Genomic DNA, 18,140 nt, shown 5'->3' with positions numbered 1-18,140 from the left:
GGAAATAATAAAGATTAGAGCAGAAATAAATGATACAGAACTAAAGGGGGGAGGGGGGAAACAGTAGAACAGATTAACAAAACTAAGACCTAGTTCTTTGAAAGTATTAATAAAATTAATTAACCCCTAGCCAGACTTATCAAAAAAAAAAAATGAGAAAGGACCCAAATAAATAAAATCAGGAAAGAAAGAAGAGAGGTGGGATGCCTGGGTGGCTCAGTTGGTTGGACGACTGCCTTCGGCTCAGGTCATGGTTCCGGAGTCCCAGGATCAAGTCCCGCATCGGGCTCCCAGCTCCATGGTGTGTCTGCTTCTCCCTCTGACCTTCTCCTCGCTCATGATCTCTCTCACTGTCTCTCTCTCAAATAAATAAATAAATCTTCAAAAAAAATTTTATTAAAAAAAAAAAAAAGAAAGAAGAGAGGTCACAACAAATGCCACAGAAATACAAATAATTATAAGAGAATATTATGAAAAATTATATGCCAGCAAACTAGGTAATCTGGAAGAAATGGACAAATTCCTAGATACATACAAACTAGCAAAACTGAAACGGGAAGAAACAGAAAACCTAAACAGACCCATAACCAGTAAAGAAATTGAATCAATAATCAAAAATCTCCCAACAGACAAGAGTCCAGGGCCAGATGGCTTCTCTGGGGAATTCTAATAGACATTTAAAGAGTTAATAACTATTCTTCTCAAACTGTTCCGAAAAATAGAAGTGAAAAGAAAACCTTCAAATTCATTCTACACGGCCAGCATTGCCTTGATTCCAAAATCAGACAAAAACCCTACAAAAAGGAGAATTACAGGTCAATATCCATGAAGAACACAGATGCAAAAATTCTCAACAAGATACTAGCAAATTGAATCCAATGGTACATTAAAATAATTATTCACTTTGCTCAAGTGGGATTTATTCTTGGGCTGAAAGGGTGGTTCAATATTCACAAATCAATCAAAGTGATACACCACATTAATAAAAGAAAGGATAAGAACCATATGATCTCTCAATAGATGCAGAAAATGTATTTGACAAAATACAGCACCCATTCTTGATAAAAACCTTCAACGAAGTAGGTATAGATGGAACATATCTTAACATCATACAGACCATATATGAAAGACCCACAGCTAATACCATCCTCAACAGGAAAAAAAAACAGAGCTTTTTCCTCTTCAGTTAGGAAAAAGACAGGTATGTTCACTCTCACCATTACTATTTAACATAGTACTAGAAGTCTTAGCCTCAGCAATCAGACAACAAAAAGAAATAATAAGCACCCAAATCAGCAAGGAAAAGGTCAAACTTTCACTATTTGCAGACATGATAGTCTACAGAGAAGACCCGAAACAGCCTACCAAAAAATTGCTAGAACTGATACATGAATTCAGCAAAGTCGCAGGATATAAAATCAATGTACAAGGACACCTGGGTGGCTCAGTTGGTTAAGTGTGCAACTCTCAACAACCCAGAGAACATGACCTGAGCTGAGAAACTAAGAGTTGCATGTTCAACCAACTGAGCTACCCAGGTGCCCCTGAGAACCTAATATTTTCACCACACCATTATTCATAGGTTTTCTCCATCTTTGGCTGCCAGTCATAAATGATTAATGCTGACACATGACAAGGTCTCCAGTTGCCAAGAGCTGTGACCACAATGATTGCACATCAGTCCAACATCTGCACCAACCAGTCTCTAGCAGACTTTGTCAGTGTCCTTTTGGAGCTTAATCCAGTCCTTTCTCTCTCTCTCTCTCTCTCTCTCTCTCTTTTTTTTTTTTTTTTGGTCTCCCTGAGTCTAACTCGAACCAGGGGGAAAAGCTACTGATTCCTACCAGTGGCCACACCTCCATCCCAGATAGTAGGGCAAACAGGTTTTATATGACATTAGACCATCACTACATACTCTAGGCTTGGGTGTTGAAGACCAGAACCAGGGAACTCGGTGAGCAATGTCAAAATCTGCAACAAGTTAAGAGGAAGAATTAGCCATGATGGGCAATGGACAGCTTGACTGAGGACCTCTAGAACCATGACATGAGTTCAGACCAACCTCGAAGCCATGAATGTCCGACACTAACATGCTTACTCTTAAAGCTCTCCTAACTCAAAATAACACAAGAATCCAGACTTAGACCCAGACTTCTATTCATTGCACTCCAATTAAAGGAGGGAACAGATCTTCCCATATTCTGGGAAATTCCTGTACTTCCCAGGGCACCCTGCCCCATGGAGGAGGTCTGTGATAAGCTTCCCTAAGTCACTCTTTCCACAGAGGTTCCCAGGCTGATGCTGGATGGAACACCAAATGTACTTGTCAGCTTGCACGTTGCCTCATTATTCCTGAGAAGAATCCATCATGATTCTACTAAAGCTTGTTGTTCTAATGACTTTTTAATTATCTTCCTCCTTTCCTCCTCCTTGGTTGCTAACTTGTCAATTTAAAGCATTTCTTGTTTAAAAGGGTGCTACTTTTGATGATGACAACCATCCAGTTAAAATTCCATTAAGTTCTTCAGCCAGGAGGCTTATTTTTAAATTATGTGAAGCTAGAAGCTTCAACCAGGTAGAGAAGCAAGGGTCTCTGCTTCCATCTGGGTGACTGCCCTTGAAATTTGGACACTTTGATTGAATACCCAATTTTTTTTATGTCATCAATAAATAAATCAGTTATCATACAGCAAAAAAAAAAAAAAAGCTCTTTGCTAATTTTGCTATGAAACCTTTTTTATTTTCACCACAGAAACATTAAAGCAACAAAAGTCACCTCCTATAACCCCTACTTTGTACTGAGCTGCAAAAGGCAAGGTAGACAGGACACAAGATCCTTGCTTAGTTGATGGAATGTTTCATTTGATTCACTCATTTAACAAAAATTAACCACCTGCCAGGCACTGGCCAAGGCACAGAGAGTACAGAGATGAACAAGAAAGAAAATGCTGCTGATCTTATGAAACTTACACGTCCAGGCAGGAGGAAGAACTAGTGCAAAGAAATGTGAGGCAGAAATGACTGAGCTATTTCTGAGATAAAAAAAAATGCAGAGGTGCCTGGGTGGCTCAGTGGGTTAAAGCCTCTGCCTTCAGCTCGGGTCATGGTCCCAGGGTCCTGGGATCGAGCCCCACATCGGGCTCTGTGCTCAGTGGCGAGCCTACTTCCCCTTCTCTCTCTGCCTAGCTCTCTGCCTACTTGTGATTTCTCTGTCAAATAAATAAAGAAATTAAAAAAAAAATGCAATCCCCGTCACTGCATCTAGTAGGCAGGGTGAGGGGAATGATGGAAACAGGGGCTAGAAAGATAGATAAGATCTAAGTCTCATGGTATCTTAAGGTCTTGTGAGGGAAAACAGATTTTAATCTAAGTGCCACAGAAAATCAGAGAATTTAATCAGGAAAACATATCTAATTCACCTCTTTAAAAAAAAAAAAACATTTTGGCTGTCATGGACAATGAACACCATCTCAAATTTCATTTTTTCCCCTCTATCTCTGTTGTAATATGAAGCACTGCCTTGGTAACCAAACTGAAGAAGCCATCTTAATGCTTCCAGGCTGGGTCATCCTCAGCAGGGGAGGCTGGAAGCAGTATGGGAGTTCATGGCAGAGACCAGGGGAGAAGGCCCTGGGGCCCAAGTTCCCAGAAGAGGGGGCCCACTTCCTACCTCTACACAAAGTATCATTACCCAACCAGTCTTAACCAAATCCCATGAAGAACCTTCCAGTAATACCATTCTGATAATGCTGTTCTTCCATACATAGCTGACTACAATTAGACTTTTACTGTAGAAGACCCCAGGACAGCTAACTTTGCCCTCCTTTGCACATAGCCTAGAGTGACCTACAGGCACTGCCCCTTCTAACTAGCCATTGTATTCATTCTACTTTCAACAGAGGAGTAGGAAAGCTGTAAAGAAAGGGATCTAGGGTTCCAGAAAGAATGGTGGGGAAGCAGGTGGCCAGCAAACACAGGGTGTGGCAGGTGGATAATACCTCTTTGAATACTTCGTTTTAGCTTGTTACACAGATCCATGCGGGGGTTATCTAGAGACTCCTCTATAGATCCCGGGCTTTGTTCTGGAGAAGGAAGGCCTCTGCTGAGATCCAACGGTACTTTGCCAGGGTGCGGTGGTGGGGATGCAGCAGGGCTGTGGGTGGTGGTAGGACTGCTGGATGCTGAGCAGGTGGTCAGGTCCAAAGCTCCTATCCTTGAGTTCAACGGAGAAGTCAAGGACAGCTTTCTGGCCCTCACTGGGGAGGACGTCCTGGACAAAGCCAGTGGTGGTGGGGAAGAGAATTTGCGACATAAGCGTGGGGATTTGCCATCCACCAAATGTTCACCTCTATTGTTCTGGCTGGTAGCAAAAAACAATTCTAATGACCTAAAAATAAGAGCAGAAGCTATTGACAGATGATAGCCAAGTAAAGACGATTCCCCTGATTATCATTCAGAACATGCTCCCTACATTAGAAGGCCACAATATCATCACACTTCTGTTGCTGGATTTCCTTCATTTAAATGCTACCTATATACCACACATTTGCTGAAGGAATACAGACAATTTTTAGACCTTGTCTAACCCCTTGCTTACTCGACTGTGACCCAAAGACCAGTAGCATTGGTATCTCTGGGGAGCCTGTCAGAAATGCAGAACTCTGGCTCCACTCCAGATATGCTAAATCACAGTCTGCAATTTAACAAGACCCCTGGGTGATTCTTAATACACGTTCAAGTTTGAAAAGCACAACTGTTAAAAAAAAAAAAGAAAGAAAGAAAGAAAAGAAAAGAAAAGAAAAGAAAAGAAAAGAAAAGAAAGAAAGAAAGAAAGAAAGCCTAAGACAATAGAGTTAGCTTCCAAATAATCATGGAGGAAGCAAAGATGAGTTGGGGACTCTAGGGTTCTCAACTTCTTCCATGGGAACCATCTGTGAACTCTACCCCCCGCCCCTCTATAAGCAGGCCAAGTTCCCAGGTGAGCCAATCCTGTAGGAGCAGCTCTGCAGAATGTCTGCTCAGCTGCATGGAGACCCAGGCACCAGGGGGGCCAACTTCCATGACAGGCAAGTCCAGAGCCTACCTGACAGGGATGGAGGTAAAAGGCCTCTTGTATATATCGGAAAGTTTTGCCAGCACCACAGCTGCTGTAGTGAAAATACGATAGGTGTGCAGAAAGGTGTTGAGGAAATCAATACTAAGAAACCGCAAGTCTGTCAGCCGCTCCAGGAGGCGCTCCACACTGGCATAGCGGATCTGGGGCACTTTGCAGGAGTTGAGTGTTTTACTGAAGCAAATGTCAGTGTCATCTTTATGAAGACGGGCATCAGACCTACACACAAAGCAGGAACGTAAGAACAATACCGGGACATGGCTTCCTCTCAGCCACTGAATATTTCAGTATTCAGAGACACAAACTTGTATGAGTGCTTCCCATCATATTTGATAAAAGATGTTGAAATGACTTATTACACGCAAGAAGGCAGGGCTATAAAAACATCAACTACATTATTATAATTTAGGAAGGTCAGAATTAATTGTGGAGAAGGTAAGAATAATTCATTTCACTCTGTGGATTCCTTCTGTAGGGGAAGAAAATTATTTTCCCTCTACCTGAGTTCTTGGCTGAGACTCTTGTAATAGAAGACAGGTTAGGAAGAGAAAAACAAGCAGAAGTTTATTAACATGTGTACCTCATGTACACATGGGAGATACCCAGGGAAAAATAAGCAACTCCCAGAGGTGGCTTAGAATTTAGGCTTAAATACTATCTTAATAGGGAAAATGGGTTGGGGTAAGGCAGGTAGGCCTCTTAGAGAAGAGAAAATGATTTTTAGGAAAGATGAATGGACCCTTAGGAGACTAGATGGGAGGTATGATAATTTGGGACAGCTCGTCTAGGTGAGGGGTTGACTTCTAGTCTTTTCCCCTACAATAAATTCAATCCTCCCTGGTTGATGAAATTCTCAGGGAGGGGATTTATGACATCTGAGTGCCTTTTGGAGGATCTGTCTTTAGGCAAATAAAAGGAGTTCAGAGAACATTTCTCCCTGCATTTGCTGTTTTTCAAGTGCCTGTAGTTCAACCAATATGCCCAAGTAGCATGTTTGGGGTGGGACATTTCTGCTATCCTGCACTTGTCTAGTTTAATCATGTTTTATTAGAGAAAAGAAACCAAATGTCCTGTTTAGGAGGGGCACTGCTTATGTCCTTAAATCAGCATGTCAGAAGTACGCTTAATAAGTAATGGGTGATGTTTTTCCCACAGATGGGTAGAGGGGAGAGGGAGCTACAGATATCACTGCTGTATCTGTAGTTATTTTTTCCCTCACTTCTAATTTTGTGCATTTGTTCCTCCACCCCATCTTTTTTTTTTTTTAACTATTTTAACTAAACTGACCAAGAGGCTATGTTATTAGGTATTTTTCCCTTTAGAGCTGGCTCTTTGAACAATTCTATCGTTTTTCTATATTTTAACATGTTCGCATCTGTACTTGTCTTATTTTCATCCCACACTTTCTTACAGTTTATTTTGTCATTCTTTTTCTAACTTCTTCAACTGAATGCTTAATTCACTTCATTCTTCCTGGCTCATTAATGAGTTTAAGTCTATCTGTTTTATGAGTAGTACAGTTTAATCCACAAATTGTGTGAAATGTTATGTCTTCGTTATTTTGCAATATTTTATAGTGTTTGAAATATCTTCATTTTTTAAAAAAAGTAATAATGGATCCCTGGGTGGCTCAATTGTTAAGTGTCTGCCTTCAGTTCAGGTCATGATCCCAGGGTCCTGGGATCTAGCCCTGCATCAGGCTCCCTGTCAGCAGGAAGCCTGCTTCTCCCTCTCCCACTCCCCTGCTTGTGTTCCTCCTCTCACTGACTCTCTCTCTCTGTCAAGTAAATAAATAAAATCCTAAAAAAAAAAAAAAAAAGTAATGGAAGAGATTACCCATGAACAGTATCCACCATTGCCCCCCCACCCCCCACTCCTGCAGTGTTCTGCATTTTCTCATTCTGTAAAACCTCCCATCTGGCCGCTCCTTCGCCCTCCTGGATTCCCCGGGGGCCTGAGTAGCCTTCCCAGGTGGATGAGCACATTAGCGGGAAGGTTCACACAGCAGCCCTCACTTGCACATTTGTTCGAAAGGGCAAAGGAGGCCAGCAGAGAGGCAAAGCTTGTAAGGGGAGATGCCTGGAAGCAGAGGCTGAATCCAAATGGGGCTCAAAGAAATGCACACCTTCGTTAGGACTGCCCAGAGCTTTCACATTCTCTTCTGAGATCCCTTGTTCCCCTCCACTGCCGTTATCTCAGAACAGGCCATCAGTGAAGTCCCGGATTTCACCAACTGATCAAAGGGCATACTGTGGGGCTGGGAACGTTCAGTAAGGCAACTGCTTGCTTAGAATCAGCTCGCTTGTTGTGAGTGCCCTAAATTAGCCCCTTCAGCACTTCGAGGGATTTTAAATTATATATTTATTTTCTTTAAAATAAAAAGGAATCAATAACTTTCTTAGTTTGCTCTTGGAAACTTCCCACCCCAACGCATGCAGGGTGCAGGCAGAAGTACTTCATTTGCAGGCTCAAAAGAGCATTTTAAATGAGCAGCTTACCCCTGCTGAGGAACTAAGGGTGGCCCGTTAGTTTTAGCCACTTTATTGATCTCGAAAATACACAAGAGCATCTTTTGAGATCCTTGAAAATGGCGTGGGGCTCTTTTTTCCCACTCACTATGTGACCCTTAATCAACTTTACTCTTAGGGTTCTTAATTTTCTCATTAGGAGAAAGACCTTAAGAACTTTCATGAATCAATCAGTCTGTCCAAAAGATGGATGATCAAGGTAATCACTTTCTCCCTCATCATTTTCCCATTAAAAATCTCCATTTTCTGAGAAAGGTGAGGTTGACTATTATTAAAAGGAAGCAACCCTTACCCTACCCTATCCTAAAATGGAAGCATCACTTAAAGGGGAATTTTCACGTAATAAATATCATAATTTTGCATTCTAATAGTAGTTCTGAGCTTTGCAGTTTTTGACTCTAATTACTTTATTCAAAACACTGGAAGAAATGGGGTGCCTGACTGGCTCAGTTGGCAGAACATGCAACTCTTAATCTCATAAGTTCTAGCCCCACATCGGGCATGGAGATTACTTAAAAAACAGCAACAACACTGGAAGAAAAAACTATGTAGTGGCAACATTAAATTAAAATAAAACTGACTAATGATACCACTGTCCTTCAAAATTATAATTTTCCTTTTAGAAAATGAATTAAATATGATGAAATTATTTAATTTTCTTTTATTACACTGAACGCAGTGTTTATTTCCTAAGGGGCTCTCAAGTGAGATACAACGCATTACTTAAGCCTCCTGTGACAATAACAACTCCTTTTTTGGTGAACTTAAAAAAGCAATCTTGAGACATGAAACCCAAATCACCTATTATAATTAAGTTTTAAAGGGAAGTGAGTGCCTCCACAGTGACACCATGTCAGTAATAAGACACAGTGAGGAAAAAAAAAAATGTTGTCTTTTTTTTTTCATGGTATGTGGCCAAGGAGAGGCACAGGGAGGAGCTCATACAGAATTTAGGGTAGAACAGGTCCACAGGGGGAACTATCAGAAGGAAGAGAGACTGTCAAATTATCCTCTTTCCTCTAACTGAGGAAAATCAGGCTCAGTAAGGCTGAGGAAAGTGGAATGAAGAAATATATGAGACTTTACTCTGCCTCAGGAGTACATTCAGAATAGGCTAGATGGGCATCAAAATATGCGTGACTCTAATCAAAAATCTTTACAGCCCGAGATACAGGTTTCTGTCCTAGGAGGAGAGTGGTTCCTCTCATCTGTGCTCCCAAAAGAGGAAAGTCGTGGTCTGCATGTGAGGCAGTTACACATGCAAGGCTGGACATGGACACTGTCAAACGGACATCATAGGTGACAGAAGATGCCTCTGGGCTTCAGCCATAACCAGTTAGGCACGAAACTAAACTTTGTATCTTTATTCATTTTTAAAGTCAACAAAGTGTATGTATAGCATATGTAAAGTAGCCCTAGGGTTTAGGAGCTTATAACTTGGCTGCAATGTACAATTTACATATTCTCATTCTAAAGCGGTTGGGACTTTCATGGCTGTCTAGCCTTCAAGAAACTACTTTTAAAAAATGAATAAAAGTAACATATGCTATTTTGTGAAATATTAAAATAATAATCCTATGGTAGAAAATTAAACTAACTCTAAGCTGATGATGCGAATTTAAAAATTAAGTCACAATTTGGACCTCTTGGTTGAATACTGCATACCTGGTCTTAATCTTAACATCATACATTTTAATATGGTTTAAAAAAAAACTAGACTAAGTCAAAAACAAAAAAACTGAATGCTAAAGGAATCTTCACCCTAGAGCCTTAAAACAGATCTACCTAAAATGTTTTTAAATTTGACCGGTAATTTAAAATACTGTCATTCTTTCTCAGTTTATATTTTTCTGTAGTAATTACAGCACTAGTACAATGTACTTTGCCTTCATCTGATACAATAATAAGTTCTAAAAGCTGTACTGTTGGGATGGTGCTAAGAGCACTAATTTCCTATCAGAAGAGGAAAATTAATGTTATTTATTGCCTTGGCACAAACAGCTCAGATCTAAAAAAAAATCCACATTAAAAATGCATAGAAGACAAATATTTTCTTAGTTTCATGTAACTTTTTAAAAAAGATATGACAGGACTGCTCTCAAAAATACATTTTATTCTTAGAATTTGAATTGCAAAAAAAAAAAGAGAGAGAGAACAGGGAACAATTTGGTCATCTCAAAATACTCCTGAAACCACTTTGGAATTTATAACAGAAAAAGTATATAGAGACAAAAGCATTAATACAGAGAGCAATGGCACATAGTTAATGATATAATTTCTCATTGAAAACTACCATTTCCCTATTGGCCACTTTAAACTATAGGATATGTTTTGGTAACAAAATAGAGCGAGAGCATGATGACAGACTTGGGCAAATCCACATGTAGACATGGTAGATGGTACCATGGGAAGGCCAACTGATTCATGTCACGTGTCTTTGAAATCTAAATATATCTCTATAACCAAATCTGAGTAATACAATTCATACCCACTGGGAAGATGCCAGAAGAATATGCCATATTTTGACCCAGACTCTGACCCTGGGTATATCTGGCTGTCACAACTTTTCATATTGAACTTGAAAATCTCAGTAGGCTTTTGCCCTGAATGAAAGCATATGTAACAGTATGAAAAACATTTTTCTAGGCTATGAATCAATAAACATGAATCTGAAAAACCATTTTGATAGTCTTATTATTTATAATAGCATACCATGAATTATCACATTACTATCAAGAAACGTCACAAAAATGAAGCAGAACCCTATTGAAGCAATATTTTATGCAGGGCGTTATGTTCTCTACCAATTCAACTTGATTAAAATGTAAGGAAAAGGATTATTACACTTACTTAATCATATGTGGCACAGTAACTTTGGAATTCTCTTCAAATACTATAGTCATTAAACCATTACACCGTATATTGTCCACACACTGTGAAATTAAAAAACAAACAATTTCAACCCACATGAAAACCTAGGCAGATCATAGAGTCTCAGAATTGTCTACAACCACAAAAACAAGCTGAGTTTCTAATTCTGTCTGTACACGCACGCGCACATACACACACACAATCAGCAGCATATAAACATTATACATTAATGAACAGATGCAGTACCCAGATACCCAAACTGTATACCTGGCAAACACCTGAGGAGAGATATAAGAGCTGTTCTCCTGGATTGTACTGCCTAAGGACTCTGGCCCCAAAGTCACATCATCACAATTCTCTGCCAGTGGCTGCTCAGTTGAGAGGTTTATATCTTCTGACAGTAATTGCCTCTGCTGTATTCATTCTCTGCCTGAGGATGGTCTGGGGCAGGCTGAGCAGAAACGATGGCTTTCTTGGATGGAACTCATCTTCTGTCTCACTAGTAAGCTCTATGCCTGCTTCTAAGGTGGTTTTTTTTTTTGCCAACACACCCCCACTCTTTCCTAGCTTCTCTAGCAGTTTCTATTGGTGCCATGTTGATTTGATGAGGATACATTGTGTAATTTCTCCTGCTTCTGGAATGCATTAAGCCCTGTCCATCTTTTTTCTCTTTTCTTTTTAGGAGGAAAATTCAAGAACGTTTGCTAATTTCCACTGCCTTATTTACTTATGCCTTATCAAGTTAAAAATTCCCTTTGCAATTAAAGAAGGGGAGATGTAGAGGAGAAGGGAGTTGAGGGAAATTGGAAGGGGAGGTGAACTATGAGAGACTATGGACTCTGAAAAACAATCTGAGGGTTTTGAAGGGGCAGGGGGTGGGAGGTTGGGGGAATCAGGTGGTGGGTATTAGAGAGGGCACGTATTGCATGGAGCAATGGGTGTGGTGCAAAAACAATGAATACTGTTACGCTGAAAAGAAATAAAAATTAAAAAAAAAAAGAAGGGTTAGAGAAGGATTTATTTTGAATTACACAACTTCCCTTTGAACAAAACAGAACATGAAAAAGAGATTTAAGCCATTTTAAAAATCAAAACTTATTTCCAGTCACTAGGATACTGTGTAGTGATTTATAACTGCAATTAAGTGGTGTGAAGAGGTTGATTGGTGGAGGGTGAGGGACATGGGGAAGAGTGTTGTACGGGGACGGGACTCAAACACAGACAGGGAGAGAGAGACAGGATAAGTGATTCTTTACCCCAGTGGCCTTCTTTTCATTCTCAATGTTTCTAAAGCACAATAAGGATGCCGCTTGAGTCACCAACACAGGAAGTGAGAGGACAGAGATGGTAGTTGGTGAGAAATGTGGAAAATGAACAATGTTCCTTTGGTTTCCTTTAACATTTTAAGCAAATGGCATAGTTACACAAACAAGAGCTTTAGGATGATTTAGGATTATAGTTTCTATGTCTAGATTTTCTATTTGGTTCTTTGACACATCAACCTGGTCCTTTTTACATAATAATCTTTTCCTTTCCCTTCCTTCCTCCCTTCCTTCCTCCTTCCCTTCTGTCCTTCCTTCCTCTCTCTTTCTGACTTTAATATATTTTAAATATTCTTACTTTACAGTCTTTTCCAAGTTGTCACCCTATTATCTGAGGTTCTAACAATATTAATTCTGCTGTTCACTGTGTCTTCTGACTCTCTCATGATAGATAAGTTACTTATAAGATTTGTAATTTTTTATTTTGAACACACTATCATGAGGCCTGAATTGTAAAGTGTTGCTAACAGAGTGACTTTTGTGTTTGCTTCTACCAAGCATTCTTGGGATTTCAACAGTCCCCAAATTTGCTTTTATGTTAATTCCTTGCTTTGGATTTTTCACACCATGTGAATATTATGCATTTAAATTTCAAATCCATACGCCAGAAACACATTCATTTCTTTCAAAGGAGAATTTTTTAAAAAAATCAGAACCCAAGACAAAGACAAACTTCCTTATTTCTTTCTGGGGATAATGGGAAGAGTTTTTTGAGTTCTTATCTCACAGAAGGGATACCCTTCCAATATCCAGGCTTAAAACAGGGAACTTAATTGGTTTAAGGGGCCCAAGGCTACCTCAGTCCCCTTAGTTAAAACCTCTCAGGCTTGGAACCAATACTCAACCTAAAATCATTCCTAGGTCTCTAGGTCATCAGCTTATAAGGTTTCTGCTCTAATTTTAAGTTTCTTCAGTATTTCTGACAACTAGAGATTTCTGTAAAATATCACCAATCTGTAAATATCAACCAACGTATTAAAAAATTTTTATTATCCTGATTTCATATGTTAAACGTTTCTGTTTTTGTAACTAGAGGGGATCTAAATCGGCTCAGTCCTCTGCACTGTCAGAATTGGAACTTGAAAGAAATATTTTAGGTCCAAAAGATATTTATATGATTACTTTTGACCATCTCATTATCCAGTGTCATAGCTCATTCATAACTCTTCGTGATTTACTGTATGAAACATTAAAATTATTTTCAACAGAAAAGAATTTTTCACTTATGCTCAAGTTTCAGGAAATCAAAACCTACATGCAATCTGAGCCATAGCTCAAAGGCCACGTAATAAAAATTCTTATTTCCGAGAGGCTCCTCAGACAGGCCCCAGTGACAACATGGGTTGACAAACAGAACTCTGGGGGGCTCTGGGTCACTAGCTCTACTTCAACAAGAGTATTCTTTTTGTATCTCACTTCCATTAGGGACTTTCAATGATACTGCACTGGAGAAAAGGTTCTCTTCTATAAAAAAGTCACACTATAATAATCAGTGTGTGAATATATTTATATTGGAAGGCATGGTATATATACTCAGGACCACATAAGCCTGTCTTCTAGTTATGTTGGGGAAATAATTTTGGACTGAGCCCTGGGAAAATATATGCAGCTCACTCATTCAAGAAGGACCACGATAAGCAAGGTGTCACAGATCTTTAAGCATATGTCGAATTTATGTGAACTATAGTAAACCTTGAAATTAATAAAATTAGGGCACCTGGGTGACTCAGTTGGTTAAGCGACTGCCTTCAGCCCAGGTCATGATCCTGGAATCCCAGGACTCAGTCCCACATCGGGGCTCCCTGCTCCTGCTTCTCCCTCTGACCCTCCCCCCCTCTCGAGCTCTCTCTCTCAAATAAATAAGTAAATAAATCTTTCTTTAAAAAAGAAATGAATAGAATAACATGCATATTCACAGTAGCCCCAGGCAACTGGCCCTTAGACAATTGCTGAGAATGAAGCTCCAGCAAGGTCTTCTGAGGAGTTGTTTGAGGCCATACCTGTTCAAAGGCCACTTGTCTACTGTGATCTACCACTACCCTTTTTACCTTCTAACATTTCTAAGTAGTGGGAAGAAAGGTTAGATTCCATTTTTCTCTTTTAATTTACCTTTCATGTTAAAGTAAAAAAATCCCTATTGATTCCAGAGGAGCTATTTTAAGGGAGAAAGCATGTGAGAGTGTCATAGGTTTGTCTATACAAGGTGTGCATTTTCACACATCTGCCCAAACCAAGCTCAGAGGTGAATTTTAATTCTGCATTTTAGTTAATACCCATAATTACAGAAAAATCTGTTTAGTACACCATTATGTATGACAAGAAGACAAGCGTAAATGAATGCACTATATTGAAATGAATGGTCAAATCTTCAGCCTCAAATTTTTCCCTATAAATAGATGAAAAGGGAAGAATTATTGGTCAAGACCATTAGCTATTTGTTCGTTTTGTTGGAGGTGCCAACAGTTAATTATGGCCTTCCTGGTGTAACTAAAGGTGTAATTAATCATTCAAGCAATTGTTACTTCTAAAAATTACAGCTTCAGAGAAAGAGATCTGGCAAAACCAGTCTTAATTTTTGTATTGAGCTCTTTATATGAAACTGGGATTGTATCAATATTCAGAAACCACTTTATTATTTTAAATAAGAGTCATATGTGATTAGTGTAACATGGTGCAGTAATTTAGCCAGGTGGCTTCAAATCAAGTCACAAAAAAATTAAGATCTAGCAAAACAGAGGGACAAAAATAAAATGACAAAGTAATGGGGAACACATTCATAATATGACTTGAAGGAAAATGTTTATTTCCCTAGTCTGTAGGGATAGCGCCAATGAATCAATGTCCATCTGGCATAAACAGATAAGAAAGAGAAATGGTAGAAAATATTAATCTCATTGATAGTTATAGAAATATAAATTAAAATCAGTAGAGAATCACACTACTTTTCCACGAGATAGGAAGATGTGATAAATACGACAAAACTCAACAATGGCACAGGACTTAGAAAAAAGTTGCACAGATGTTTTGCCGATGATGTACTGAAATGATGAGTCACAGATTTCTTGCACTTTGGCAGTCTGTCAAGTCATGAATCATGAAGTCATGGAAGTTACCAGACCCTCTATACCAACCTTACTTTCTGTAGAGAAGATATGCCAATAGGGACCTGAAAGGGAGAGTAACTCCCTGTATAACAATGTTTAGTACCACAACACTTGTTAACGCTAAAACCTGGAATATATCCAACTATTTGGGAAAAGGTGGAAAAGTGGTATATTAATGTGATACTGTGTGCACGCGTGTGTGTGCACACGCATGTGTGTGGCCACTCAAAGACACCAATATGAAGAATCCTCAGGAATACAGGAAGATGTAAATGAGGTAAAACATGAAAATGATGTATATATACACTGGGAGGCAAACTGCAAAATTATTTCTGTATGGCAGGATTGTGGAGGTTTTAGAAGTGGAAACCACTGATTTTCAGGGCAAAGGTCCTCCTATTTAATTAGCTAAAGTGACCTGTGGAGCTTGTTAAACCTGGGTGGGGGGAGGTTGTCTGGAACGTAGATTCAGGAACCTGTGAGTTTGCAAAAACCCTCAGGCAATTCTACCAGTTATCTGTGGCAATACTTTGATAAATATTAATTTGGTGGGCTGAATGTTGACAGTATTTTTAGCTCCTTTTTATGTCCAAATTTTTACATATACATAATAAAATATTAAACAGTACATTTTCCAGCATTCAGTGGGCTCATCTTATTAATAGTGAATATGTCCACAGACACACTGGGAGACTGACAAATAACCATCAGTGTATGTATAGCGCATAATGTCCCCCATAAAACGAAAATGCTTTGAGCAGAGAACAAAGCCAGTTGAGATGCAGGCTGCTAGGCGGCAGGCTAGGCTCAATCAACAGTGGAGCACTCTGTCCCTACAACCCACTAATCAAACCCTGCACTGGCAAAATCGCTAAGAACCTCAGAGCACTCACTACTGTACTCAGCCCTTAGTAGCAGTAGACACGTGACCGCTCCATCCTTCTTGGTACATTTTCCTCACTTGACTTCCAAGACACCATACCCTCAGGGCTGTCCTACCACACTAGTGGAACCTTCTCAGTCCTTTTGCTGTTCCCTACGACTCCTAACTCAGTCCATGGCCCTTTTCTCATTTCTATCTCTACTTACTCCCTAGGTGGTCTCAATATTCTCACAGTCTTAAACACAACCTAAATGACACAGACTCTCTCACCTGAACCTCTCCCCAAATGCTGGACTGCTGCTCACTTAACAACTCAGTATTAATGAGTTTCTTACATCACAACTCCATGCAAATGTGTCTAACAGCCTTCTGAAACTGAACCTACCTAAAGTAAGCTTCTGACATTCACCAGAAACCTCTGTTAATCACAACTCCATTCTTCAGTGGCTCAGAACAAAAACTCTGAAGATACCCTTGATTCTTCTTTTTCTCTCACACCCCAAGGAAAAGCCATAAGAAAACCCTGTTGGCTCTCCCTTCAAAATGAGTCCAGAATCACAACCCTCATCTCCAGTTCCATTCCTGCCATGCTGATCTGAGCCTTCAGGAACTCTCGCTGGGTTACACCAACAGCTTCTCATTCAGCTTCCTGCTGCCACTCTTGCCCTTCATTCCCATTCTACGTGCAACACAGCAGGCAAGGCGATCCCTTTAAAACTTACGTCAGATCATGAAATTCCTTTGTCAAACCCTTTAACAGCTTTTCATCTGACTCAGAGTATAAGCTAAAGCTGTACCAGGGCACAACCCCCCCACCCCACCACCGGTTGGACCTCTGTTACCTCCCTGACTTCCTCTCTTCCTATTCTCCCTCTCATACCTTCCACTTCAACCACACTGACATCATGCTATTCCTCAAAATAGGCAGTGTCTTCCTACTTCAGAGTCTTCACAATGGCTCTTCCCTTTCTCTGAAATGACTTTCCCTTCATCACATATCTACATGGTATTTCCATCACCTGCTACAGTGTCTGTTCAGAGGTCTCCTGCAGCCTGAGGGGACCACCATTTTAAAAAGTGTACTGGGGGCACCTGGGTGGCTCAGTTAGTTAAGCGACTGCCTTCGGCTCAGGTCATGATTTCGGGGTCCTGGGATTGAGCCCTACATTGGGCTCTATGCTCAGCAGGGAGTCTGGTTCTCCCCTCTCATGCTCTCTTACTCTCTCTCAAGTAAATAGATAAAATCTTTAAAAAGTGTACTGACCCACACCTACCCCCAGTAGCGCCATCTTTCCTACCCTGTCCTATCTCCTTCTAGCCTAAAAGAGTAGGTACTTACTTATTACATTTACTGTTTATTTTCAAAATCCCTCTGGCTAGAATGTAAAGTCAAAAGGTCAGAGAATTTGGGCGCCTGGGTGGCTCAGTGGGTTAAGCCGCTGCCTTCGGCTCAGGTCATGATCTCAGGGTCCTGGGATCGGGTCCCGCATCGGGCTCTCTGCTCAGCAGGGAGCCTGCTTCCCTCTCTCTCTCTGCCTGCCTCTCTGTCTACTTGTGATCTCTGTCTGTCAAATAAATAAATAAAATCTTTAAAAAAAAAAAAGGTCAGAGAATTTGTTGTTGTTACCTCTTTTGTTCATGATGTATCACAGGTGTCTAAGCAGTGCCTGGCATATACTATCACTGCATAAATATATTTGTTGAATGAATGAAATAATATATGTTAAAGCCACACAACATCAAGGCTCCATCAAACATAGTAATTTCATGAATTATATCATTGTCACTCAAAAAGACAGAACTTTCTATTAGCCTTATTCTCCAGTTCACTTGTAGATACAGTCTAGAAGAATTTAACATATTAGCCATAGAGACTCAGGTAAAAATATGAAGAAGTTGTATACTTCTGCCTCAAGATGGAGCCTAAGTGGGAAGACCCCCTTGGATGCTTATGGCAGACAAAGCATTGTACCCTTTCTTTTAAAAAAACAGTTATGGGATCATCCATGCACCCAAGGATCCTTCCTTCGTAAAAATGCGTCTCCAGGCATGCTAATGAAGGTTTGGGGCTTTTATCAATTCTGTATCTTAGGAGCCCCAGTTGTGCAACGAGGTAGAAGCTAGAAGCAGCTAGAAAAACACCTTTGCCTCCTCCTTTTCTCACCATCCTTTCTACTTATCTTGGCTTCACAACACCTGCCAAATTTTGTTGCGTTAAGTTGTCCACCGACCTTTCTTCCCTATTGGTCTGCCTAGCTCTTTGGGACCAGGAATCATCGCTGTATCCCTGATATCCGCGTGATACCTGGCACTACATGC

At 40.1% G+C, this 18,140-nt stretch overlaps 1 protein-coding gene across 2 annotated transcripts in view; it reads right to left on the bottom strand.

The window, feature by feature from the left end:
• Positions 1-18,140, bottom strand: part of LOC111148374 (Ras protein specific guanine nucleotide releasing factor 2) — a 250,627-nt gene that overhangs the window by 102,627 nt on the left and 129,860 nt on the right. The window contains exons 13-15 of one of the 2 annotated variants that reach the window (XM_022504878.1): positions 10,492-10,574; positions 5,084-5,332; positions 3,999-4,387 (exon numbers count right to left, since the gene is read on the bottom strand). In XM_022504878.1, coding sequence (XP_022360586.1) covers positions 3,999-4,387; positions 5,084-5,332; positions 10,492-10,574 — 721 coding nt within the window. The remainder of the gene's footprint in view (positions 1-3,998; positions 4,388-5,083; positions 5,333-10,491; positions 10,575-18,140) is intronic. The other variant, XM_022504879.1, reaches the window with a different exon arrangement.

The sequence above is a fragment of the Enhydra lutris genome, unplaced genomic scaffold, assembly GCF_002288905.1.
Source record: "Enhydra lutris kenyoni isolate GAN:26980312 unplaced genomic scaffold, ASM228890v2 scaffoldscaffold19, whole genome shotgun sequence".
Lineage (NCBI taxonomy): Eukaryota > Metazoa > Chordata > Mammalia > Carnivora > Mustelidae > Enhydra > Enhydra lutris.
This window is presented reverse-complemented; position numbering and strand designations above follow the sequence as displayed.